Source organism: Colias eurytheme, chromosome 28 (genome assembly GCF_061535395.1).
Source record: "Colias eurytheme isolate Ceu_HAF_F1 chromosome 28, ilColEury1 Martin Lab GWU primary, whole genome shotgun sequence".
Lineage (NCBI taxonomy): Eukaryota > Metazoa > Arthropoda > Insecta > Lepidoptera > Pieridae > Colias > Colias eurytheme.
This window is the reverse complement of record NC_143007.1, coordinates 4,332,054-4,343,685: the sequence shown is the minus strand read 5'-3', so window position 1 is coordinate 4,343,685 and position 11,632 is coordinate 4,332,054. Positions and strand designations below refer to the sequence as shown.

The following is an 11,632-nucleotide window of genomic DNA, read 5'->3' as shown; positions in this document are numbered from 1 at the left end:
CTTTGTGTTCGTGGGTACTTTTGACTCGAGACGAATAGTTCCTTTGCGATTGCCTAAAATGATGGATAAGGTAACTTATACCGTTATTCACACCCTACTTATACCGTTTGGGTCATTCGAAAAAATGGGTTAGGACGCAGCTAGAGATATGACCTTTTGATATGTTGTGTATTTTGACGAGCTGAATCCAATGGTGCAATAAAAACCAAAGGGAATAACTCGTCTTACTCCCTTATTCACTGGAGGCACAGAATTAATATACAACATTTTATTTTATCTCTATCAAAAATAATTTAATTGGTTATGAAAATTTACTTGAAGTTTGTTTATAGAAGAGGCCTATTTTCAGCAATGGTGATTATGATGAATGTTCGACTTAAAAAATATTAATTTTAAATATTAACATCTGTGATAATGTTGTATTACTGTCTAAAATAACCGATCTCGGTTTTTTTAATCAGAAATCATTAAAATTATATTACGATACTAACTCATAATAATGATGTAGAAGAAGTAACTAAAATGAAACTACAGAATGAACTTTTGGCGCCAAATTTTTTAGCAGGCTGCTTTGCTTTTTTTTTTTAATTCTTTTGTGACAAGGCAATGACAATTTTCCAACTTTTTTCTTGGATTTGATTGATAGTGAATGATTAAAATTAAGAAACAGTTTTAAGAGATATAAAACCGATTCATTATCAATATTGCAAGGAAATAAAATAATCACGTATGAAGAGAAATTTCAAAATAAGATTTTGTCATTATAAAATGTCTTCTTATATAAAATAAGATTTACTTTTAGTTGATTTTATTGTAGTAAAACAGTATAGTAATCATGTCTGCATTTGCTTTCTTGATATTTTTCGTTCAAGTTTGCTTGATTCAGGTAAGGAACAGATAGAAGTAAGACTTAATATCATGACAATAAGGCAATAGGCAAGACAATAAGTAGATTGAGATGTTTTATTTGCTGAACGTGCGTTTAGCACAATTGAGAGCAGAATTCTTTGATAATCAATTTTATGTTTAAATGTGAAATATTTGGTTGTTTTTGCTTGATTTAAAATGAATTTAGCAAAAAATGTCTTGTTATGCGTTATCGCAATAAATATCAAAAGCTCTTTAAAATATTTTAAGAACACTAAACATAATTTATTTTAAATAAACTAAAAAAACTCTGTTTTTCATCTCTAACTTCTTATCAAATTAGTTATATCTTGCATATATAATCTATAATGATATTATTAATCATTCCAGAATGTATACAGTCAATGCATAGGTGCTGGAACATATGGTCAAAGCTTCACGAATCCAGGCTTAAGCCTTTCCAATCCTGCTCTTAATGGCATGAATCTGGCACCTGGTGGCCAATATAATGGTCCAATAGCTGGGCCACTAGCTGGTCCAACACCTGGCCCAGTGGTTAACCAAATAGCTAGTCCTTTTGAAGGCATCGCGGGAGCGTACGGCGGTTCTGGCATCGGTGACGTCACAGTGTTGGGAGAGATGCCAGTGGCAGGTACCACGCTGGTCACTGGTCAAGTGCCAATCCTCGGTGCTGTGCGCTTCTCTGGAGACCTGCCAGCTGGTGGCATTGTGACCATATCTGGCAGCTGTGGCTGTGGATCTAATAGTCCTATTGTATATTAGATTAGAATAAGTTTATTAAATTATTTACATACATACATTTGTTGTTTACTTTATTTCTTAGTTAGTGGGTTATGGAAACAATGATCTGCCAAGGTTGCTAGAAATTTTGCTTATAGCATATTTGCTAAACAATGCAGGCCTCATTTTTGATGATAATAAATTATTGATCATTCAGTTAGTTTGAAAAAATATCAGTTTAATCGTTTTAAATCCATACTAATATTATAAATGCGAAAGTAACTCTGTCTGTCTGTTACTCAATCACGCCTAAACTACCTAACCAATTTGCATGAAATTTGGTATGGAGATATTTTGATACCCGAGAAAGGACATAGGCTACCTTTTATTGCGAAATATGTACCACGGGCGAAGCCGGGGCGGATCTCTAGTTCTATATAATATTAAAAGTTCTGCCTAGTAGCCTGCCTTCTAAACTGCCAATTAAAAAGACAAATAATTTATGAAATTAACATTAAATTAGGTTAAAATATAAATGGGCTATAAGAGACATTATCAGCTATCTTTGAAATTGGCTCTATACTTTGTTAAAACAATATCGACTTGTATGCTTAGTTCGCACTATACTATAAACGTCATATTATAAAAAAATGACACACACCAAAATTTAGCTTTCAGACACTTAATTAAAACAAAGTGTTTACGTATGTGTAATAATTTTCTAACATTATAAAAAATCTTTTGAACGCACTAAGAACAACGAAAGAATGTTGCTCTACGCCTGTTTACACAAAAAAAAAATTGACATAGGGGGCTAAGAATGAGCTTCGCTCGTTTGATGTAAATTCACCATACATACACGAATCTATAAAGTCGCATTCCATTTCATTTTAAATTATATTATCAATAACGGACCAGTATTTGTTAAATTTTCGTTTATAATACATAATTGATACGTCATCAACAAGTAAGTACACATTTATGCGTTGTTATATTGGGCAAATTGTTTATACAGTAAATATATTAAAGGATCAAGGACGGTTCCTTGTGGCACTATCCTCTTCTATAATATTTAGGAGTGGATCTGTGAATTCTCATATAATATATCCTATATGTGTGCTATTTCTTTGTTTCGTTGACGATTCGTTGAATAACATTCTCAAATATTTTAAGTAATAGAGGTAAAATTTATGGAAATTTATTATGATCAACTCAATCAAAAGCTATACTCATATATCTAAGAAGATTGCTGTAAACTTTTCGCGCTTATCCATATGCTCTAACATTGTTTTTACATAAGAAAATGTAGCCAATGACGTCAATTTGTTCTTTTGAAATCCGCGCTCCTTTTTAATTACCTGTAACTTAAAATAACTAAACTATCTAAAAATGAGTTTTATTTCCTATACATATATTTTTCGAATACCTTTGCTCGGTCAGATCGGATCGGGATCGTTAGAATAGGAATATTTGTAGAATTTAATTTAATGTTTGTACGAACGTTCGTACGATGTATCGATTTGAAGAATGAAATAACAAGTGATAATTTTTTTTTTCAGAATTTTCCTGAATTTTAAAATGTAAGTACTTCTATTTCATTTTTAAAACATAGCAATGTTACATAAAATTTGCTATCGTTTATTAATTTCCCCATATTTTAAATACTTTACTTCCAGGGTTCATAAAGAATTTCCACCCTACAAATACATCCATTTTAGTTGCATATTGAATGTTCGATCGACATCTTTTGTAGAGGATATCTGTAACGACGACTGTAAAAATACGATTTGCGAATAAATAGATGATTAACATTTGCCTATCCTAGCATATTTTAACGTTTTAGACTTGATAGAAATTTAGTAACTAAATTTTATTCAATAACAATATGAACATTGAATTGTACAAAGACGGCAATTATTTTCACAATGCAGTTAAGTAATAATAATTATTTAATATCACATTTTCTAAGAATGCATGTAACATTATGACATATATTGCATGACAATTAACACATTGTATGCAGTGTAGGAATATAAAATAGGTCATACATTTCTAAATTACATTGTCAAGTGTATTTTAGAACCAACATGTCTTTCAAAATTGTTTTTTTGTGCGCTCAAGCGTTCTTGTTACAGGTAATTGTTTTATAATCTTCTGTCATAATCAAGTGTAGATATTAAATATTTATTTCATTCATAACTAAATGTATTATATTTAATCTAAGAATTAATACCAATGAGAAAGTGGGAGTGGAGATAAACTTCATAAAATAGAACTAAAATTCGATAGTCAAGTCGATTCGATAGTCTTTTTTCTAAAAATTGAAGTGGAGATAAACTTTATAAAACATAACTATAATTCGAGAGTCAAAGTAATGATTTTTACTTAAGAAAATTTCGCACTCTACCTAATTGCATTCATCACAAAAACAACCTAGAGTACTTATGTTCATTATTTATTTCACGATATTTACCTACAAATACGTAGCGCCATGAAACATACATACATTGGAAACGACCCCATTGTAATATTATCATATCAACGATATAATGATGCATCATCACATTACATATTCAATTAAAATAACACAGATTATAATTGATTCATCATACAAATAACACAGATTAAATATTTTTTCCTTATTTACAGAGCATCGCCGCTCAGTGCATGAACAACTACCCTGAGAACCTCGCATATGCGTCCTACGCACCATGTTCACAATATGGCCCTGGCCCATACGGGCAATACGCTGCCCCAGCGAGTGCATATGCCCCCAACGGTGCCTACAACCCCGCCATGCTATCCGCATCAAACGGAGGCGGTCTAGCCGTCGCCAGTTCGTCTCCAATCGCTCCCGTGGGTGTATCTATGACATCTGAAAACGCATATGAAGGACCATTAGCAGTGTCTGGGCAGATTCCGTTCTTAGGGGCAGTTGGCGTCGAGGGACCTCTGCCTACAGCGGGAGCTGGTGCTATACAATATAGTTGTGGTAATGGCAATGTAGCTATGTTGGCTGAAGACTTGGGTTATGGATACGGAGCGGTTGCCCAGGGATATGCGCCTGGGTCTTATGGGCAAATGGCATATGCTCAATACAATGCGCCGTATGGTGCATGCTATAATTAGATTTAGTTCTAATTTAGAATAAATAAACGATAGAATATATTTGCTGTTGTTTTAATTCCTATGAGGGCCGATTTTTCAATGCTTGGATAAAACTTATCCGTCCAATAAAGTATTACACGATAATATTCAAATATCACCTAAACTGTCAAATACGGGCAATTAGAATACGTTTTTGAAATGGTAGTTTTATACGTTATTCGACGAATAAGTTTTATCCGAGCAATGAAAAATCGGCCCTGAGTGTTATAAAAATTAATGATTGTGTGTTAGTTACACTTTGCACAAGTCAATTTATGACGAATGACAATGAAAAAAAAAATGCACTAATATTGGTGCGAAAATTAAATTAACTAGGGGATGAAAAGGGGTGTGGAAAGATATTAATTTCAATCAAAATAAAATAAAACATTTTAGATATCATCGAAACAAAATAATCGACGTACAGCAATAACGTTTTCACCTATTGCTCTACGTCGATTATGTGGCGAAAAGATAATTATGTTCTACAAAAAATTTCATACATTTTTTTCATATAAAAATTCAACATATTATACACGACATTATATGAATGGATTCATGGTGCAAATCGAACGATATCTATCGGTGCATTTTCATCAAACGAACATAGAGCTAGAGCAAGAGGATTTTTTCATTATCTTTTAGTGTAAACGAAAAATCGTATTGAGTGTTGTTCAGTATTATAACATTGCATAGAATCTTTTCGAACGCACTAAGAACAACAAAAGAATGCTCTACGCCTGTTTACACTAAAATTATTTGACATAGTATGGGGTTAGATAATGAGCATTCGCTCATTTGATGCAAATGCATCGAAATAAGAATTATTGAAACATTTTTACATATTTTGTTTTAAGTTTTATAAGCCCTATTGTTTTTAATAAGTACAAATACAGAGCGATCTAGCTCTATATTAATTACTTCTACTACTATCTTGCCTTTAGCTCTATATTAATTTTATATTAATATTATGTATAAGATAAAACTAATCTTTGGAGATTCAGATTCATCATTCCCATAAAAACATGGTTATTGCTAAAATAAATAAACAGAAAAAACAATTAGAATGAAAATGAAAAAAAATTAAATGATCTTTCTTTCTTTCTTTCTTTCTTTCAATTAAAATTTCACTGTCTATCTATTAAAATAATAGAATTAAAGACAAGTGTTACAGATTTATTTATTAATTCTATGTATAATTTTTAAAATCACTCATTTCATCCTACTAATCCTACTAATATTATAAATGCGAAAGTTTGTGAGGATGGGTGTGTGTGTGTTTGTTACTCTTTCATGCAAATACTACTGAAACGATTACAATGAAATTTAGCACATATAATATAGAGTTTAACTTGGATAAACACATAGACTAGGTTTTATCCCGGAAATACCACGGGAACGGGAGATATGCGGGTTTTTCTTTGAAAACGCGGGTGAAGCCGCGGACGGAAAGCTATAAGTAGGTATGTGATAATTCGTCCTACTAATATCTGTCTATATGTTTATGATTCTCTTTATTTGGAACTGCTGACCTGATTATTATTTTATTTATATTCAAATGAATCTTTGTAGGGCAATCATTGTAACAATATTTCTTACGTTTTAGATAGGTACGAGTACGAGTAACAACTTTCATCCAGATCCGTTAATTACGGCATATTTGAGTATCAAACATACAAAAATGTTTTTAAAATATAATAAATTTGATACGATCTAGAAATTAATTGTCGTTGTTCAAAAATGCTTCAATCGTAAGCAATAATTTCTATGTGCTGTTACTAAATAAAAATATTACAATTAACTGTTGAAAATATGCACGTATCATTTATGTATGATAAAAACTATCAGAAGTCAATAATTGTTATTTTAAAGAATTTTATTAACTAAAGAAACTTTATCGAGTTGAAATTTTATTGTCGATTTCAATTTAGTATCTACATTATTTTATTGGTACTTACAAAAAACGTCAACATGGAAAGAACTACCTTATTAATTTGCGATTCATATAAAAATTTTGAATGAATGTTTTCAAGAGAGAGAAATAATGTAGACGTATTTTTTTCATTAACAACTTTTTGGTGATCATATAATAGGAAAAATGTTAAATTTTTATAAGTTAATAATTCTAAGTCATGTTGATTTCTGCATTAGTAGCATAAAGATTATGCAGACAACGTTCAAACAATTATTCTATTCATTTGTTATATTCTGGAAGCATCATCACTACCTACAAAGTCGCTTTCTCTGTCCCTATGTCCCTTTGTATGCTTATAGTCCGGGATACATCGCCCATTTTTGCAAGTGATTACTATCAAGCTAATTTTTCGTGAGTAGCTTTATTTTGATGAGATGCCCAATAATTTCATGTACGAAACTCTCGATTGTGGTAGCTAACAGAGGAAACAAGGATAAAAATTTTTGATTTGACGGTCCTCAAATATTTATTACGCAATTTGTAGGACAATATGTCTGTTGAATTATATAAGTATTAAATAAGTGAAAATAAAAAAATCAGCTGGTTAGTAATCATTTATGATGACTACGTTATCGATACACATTGGAAAAAACGAAAGGGGGACTCTTTGATCAAACCATAGATTTTGTAGGACAAATATTTTTTCCAATAATTTAGATAATTATCTAGAGATTGAACAAAAAAAAACATTCAGTTAGTAATTAATATTTGAGAACCATCAAATCAAAATATTTTATCCTTGTTTCCTCTGGTAGCTACCACAATCGAGAGTTTTGTACATGAAATTATTGGGCATCTCATCAAAATAAAGCTACTCACGAAAAATTAGCTTGATAGTAGGTAATCACTTTCAAAAATGGGCGATGTATCCCGGACTATTCAATCTTTAAAACTACGCAACGGATTTTGATGCGGTTTTTTATTAATAGATAGAGTGATTCAAGAGGAAGGTTTTAGTGTATATAATTTATAAGGTTTTAGACAAAGCGAGCGAAGCCGCGGGCGGTAAACTAGTTTGATTATAATAGAGAAAAATGTAGAGCATGAACTAAGACGTGTAGTTTTTAAATGCTTTGTCTATGAAGTTAGACATTTCCACGATTTCTTCTCATAGATTGGGAAGAAATGGGACTAAGCGTATTTAGTGAGTAATCACAGATAATTGAATACTGTAGCAGTCACTACATACTATGAAATAAAGTCATTATGGCTGTCTGTTCAGCTCTATGTATGCTTAAATCTTTAAAACTACGTAGCTGATTTTAAAGCAGTTTTTTTTAATAGATAGAGTAATTTTAGAGGAAGGTTTTAGTATATAATTTATCAAGTTTTATACAAAGCGTATAAAACTTGATAAATTATATACTAATAAGTGCCAATCCTCGGTACTCTGTGAGTAATACATATAATATTGTTTAGTAGCCAAGCTTTCTGGCACAATATGATTGATTGTTTGCATGAATGTAAAAGTAGGAGGAATAGATATGTAATATTGTTTAGTAGCCAAGCTTTCTGGCACAATATGATTGATTGGTTGCATGAATGTATAAGTAGGAGGAATAGATAATAGTAATATTTATGATTGTGTATTATATTAAAATTTGAAATTAAAGAATGCAAGATAGACAGAGAAGTTTTTGGGTAATGAAATTAATGTGACGTCATACTTTAGCCATGAATAAACTTTAAACTTTAGAGATTATCTTATAACTAGTTTTTAAAAACAAAATACCAAAATACGAAATACCGTTAATAAGTTTTCGTGGATAAAAATTACGCATTTTTATATAGAACACTATTTAATTACAATAAATATGGCACGTAAAATAACGCAATACTATGTACAAATATAGGTCAATAAGTATATAAGGTGAATATAGTTTTGGATGTATTATTCTGAAACGAGCTTCAGGTCAAATCAAATATGTCTTCCTTTGCTATTTTCGTGCTCTGCTTGCAAGCTTGCTTGCTCCAGGTAAAAACATTTAATTATAAAATAGACTTTAATTTTATGAAACAACTTTGCTCTTTACAAAACTCGGATAATATTTAAAGGATAAGCAGTTTATGTCAGTTAGGAATAAGGCTCTCTGTTTGTGAAAGAATTTTCAAAATCGGTAAAGTTATGTTTTAGTTGATTTGGACAAACAGACAGACATCGAAAATTTAATTTCATTGCATTCGTTTGAGAAAGTTGTAATTATTAATAATAATTTTAACTTTTATTATTTAAAAAAATATCGATGAAGATAACAACATTGCATCGAAAGTGATTCATAAAATATTGTGAGGAAAATAATTGTTCATTGGAATTGTGTAATTTAGATATCTTCGCAAAAGACTATTTCAAGCATTGTCTTGCATTATTTTTATAGGTAATTTTAATAGGGCATGTAAGTTGATAGGGCAAACATTGCGAAAGTTTGAATTAGTAACCTATTGGCATTATTATTATCACCTATTGGACCGTTTTACCTTATGTTTGTTTTGAAACATGATATTTTAAGGTAATACAGATATCTACTGTATTCCTTTCGTTTAAGTAGTAATTTAACTAATTAAAGGGATATGTTTTGAATGTGTTTACATCTAGAATTGAATTTTTAATTATGCGTTTGCGAATTGATTCACTATAGATACTCTTTTCTTTTCAACTTTGACGACATCTTTAGAGATAAAAATACGTTTAAATCTTCTTTATTAAAGTATTAATGTCTTTCCAGAATGCTTTAGCAAGCTGCGGCTGCTCTGGAGCCGGTCTTGGCTACGGCATCGGCCCTGGCCCCTACCTCCCCGCCAGCCCCTGCTCCGGCGCTCTCCTGGAAGGCCCATACGGACCCTACGCCGGTCCCTACGCTGGCCCCTACGGTCCCCTAGCCGGTCCCCTCGCTGGCCCCTTCGCTGGTCCCTTCGGAGAGCTCGCGGGAGCGTACGGCGGTGAAGGCATCGGTGACGTCACCGTGTTCGGAGAGATGCCAGTAGCTGGTACCACTTTGGTCAACGGTCAAGTGCCAATCCTCGGTGCTGTGCGCTTCGCGGGAGATCTGCCAGCTGGTGGTGTCGTCACCATCGCTGGTAGCTGCGGCTGTGGATGCAGAGGACCCTACTACTAAATTGGACACGTCTATAGCATTGAGCAATGAAAAATACAAGCTTTGACTTGATTTATGTATTTTATTACCACCTAAAATTACCAAGACTTCTTCTGATACGTAACATACTAATGTTTTTTAACTCGACTGAAAGGCTCTACCTTAAATTAAAACATGCATCATACGCAAGTAATTTAGTACCTAGGTTTTATAAATATTTTATGAAAAATCTAAAAAAGCAACCTCTTGATGCGAGTGAGATAGTCATATTATAATTTGCTCAGCCTTTTTAAAATGGTATTATAATATCTTTTAGGTTGACCTGGTTTACCAGTCATGCTGATTCTTACATTTATAAATACATATCAATAAAATAATTATTTAGGGACTGCAACTGCAGAATGCATTTTTCGATAATAGTCTTTTCACTACATTTGCATTTGAATAATAAATGTGAATCTTACTTTTAACGAATATCAAGATAACATTTTCTTGACAAGTATTCTGAATGCTTTATTTTGCTAACATAAGCGAACAGGCGTTTTATTTTTACTTTCACTAGAAATGACTCGTAGAATAATTATTCGTAGTCTAACTTGTCATGTACCTAGTTGTATTTTTTTTTGAAAATGAAGAGCTTTTAATACTGGTATATGGATATAGGTCAGAATATGTTTCTTAGGTATAGAAACTGTCTGTAGATTGTTTATTTTACAGAAAATTTCATTTAAATAAAACAATAGTTTAATATAAAATAATAATTTATTAAAACATACAATACAATTAATAACCTCCTAAACCATTACCCGAATAACCTCTACCTGGCACATTCATGCCATTGAAGCCATTATTAATGCCATTATTCGGAATGCCAGCAGCGGGAATGCCATTTAAGTTTTCGCCAACCATGCCAACGTTGCCATTGCCACACGAATACGACACAGCACCTTGTCCAGTCGCAGATAGAGGTCCTTCCACAGATACGACTCCTAAAAATGGCATTTGTCCAGTCACAGCCAGTGGTCCTTCTACTAATAAATTCTCTGACAGCACAGATACACCACTTGGTGCAATGGGTGAAGAGCTAGTCACCATTAAACCACCACCATTGAAACCTTCTGGACCATAAGATGCCATGTTAGCAAAAGCAGGGTTCATAGACATGCCATTGGCTAGAGTATTGCCATACGCTAGATTGTTGTATGCCGCTGCTTCTGCGTTTGCCAGTGCCATTCCGTTGGCAAAGTTAGCATTGCCATAGCCTGTGTTTGCGTATGCGTTGCCAGGATAATTGGGGTTGCCAAGCCCTGGGTTGTTAATGTATTGGGCCTGTATTATCTGTAAAGTTTTACATAAAAAAAACAAACGCTTAAATGATAAGAATGCAAATTTAAATTAGATGTTTGTTTGATTGATTTGATTTATTTAAATTAAAATAGTTTAATTAAGATTCTTCTTCAATTACATTAACGCAATTTTAAAATTATCTTTTTCATAACATTTCAATGAAAGAGTAATGCCACTAACTTTACTTCAATTAAGAAATGACACATTGACATATTATAAAAATATAATTAGGTACAATTTCCTCGAATAAAAAAATATACCTGAATGAGAGCGCAGCTAAGCGACAAAATAATTATTTTGGAAAACATCTTATATAAAACAAACACTACTGGTATCAATTCATCAGATTTATCATTATATACAGAAATATTACGTGTTTTGTAAGTTTAATCGAATGAAATTTCATCATTTGTTATCTTAATGTTACATGCGTATGAGATTTTGATTTCGGCTTACTTACTAT

General features: G+C 32.1%; 4 protein-coding genes across 4 annotated transcripts; 3 read left to right on the top strand and 1 right to left on the bottom strand.

The window, feature by feature from the left end:
* Positions 1–835: 835 nt before the first annotated feature.
* LOC149896599 (chorion class A protein Ld12-like) lies at positions 836–1,650 on the top strand. Its single transcript, XM_090117505.1, has 2 exons — positions 836–886; positions 1,258–1,650. Exons 1-2 carry the CDS (start codon positions 836–838, stop codon positions 1,648–1,650), a joined length of 444 nt encoding a protein of 147 aa, XP_089973631.1.
* Positions 1,651–3,695: 2,045 nt separating this feature from the next.
* On the top strand, positions 3,696–4,737 carry LOC149896598 (chorion class CB protein PC404-like). The gene is made up of 2 exons (XM_090117504.1): positions 3,696–3,743; positions 4,258–4,737. The coding sequence occupies exons 1-2, from the start codon at positions 3,696–3,698 to the stop codon at positions 4,735–4,737; spliced, it is 528 nt and encodes a 175-aa protein (XP_089973630.1).
* Positions 4,738–8,654: 3,917 nt separating this feature from the next.
* LOC149896597 (chorion class A protein Ld5) lies at positions 8,655–9,843 on the top strand. Its single transcript, XM_090117506.1, has 2 exons — positions 8,655–8,705; positions 9,454–9,843. The coding sequence occupies exons 1-2, from the start codon at positions 8,655–8,657 to the stop codon at positions 9,841–9,843; spliced, it is 441 nt and encodes a 146-aa protein (XP_089973632.1).
* Positions 9,844–10,579: 736 nt separating this feature from the next.
* LOC149896596 (chorion class CB protein PC404-like) lies at positions 10,580–11,095 on the bottom strand. Its single transcript, XM_090117371.1, has one exon. It carries the CDS (start codon positions 11,053–11,055, stop codon positions 10,606–10,608), a length of 450 nt encoding a protein of 149 aa, XP_089973497.1. The 5' UTR covers positions 11,056–11,095; the 3' UTR covers positions 10,580–10,605.
* Between the last annotated feature and the right edge of the window lie 537 nt (positions 11,096–11,632).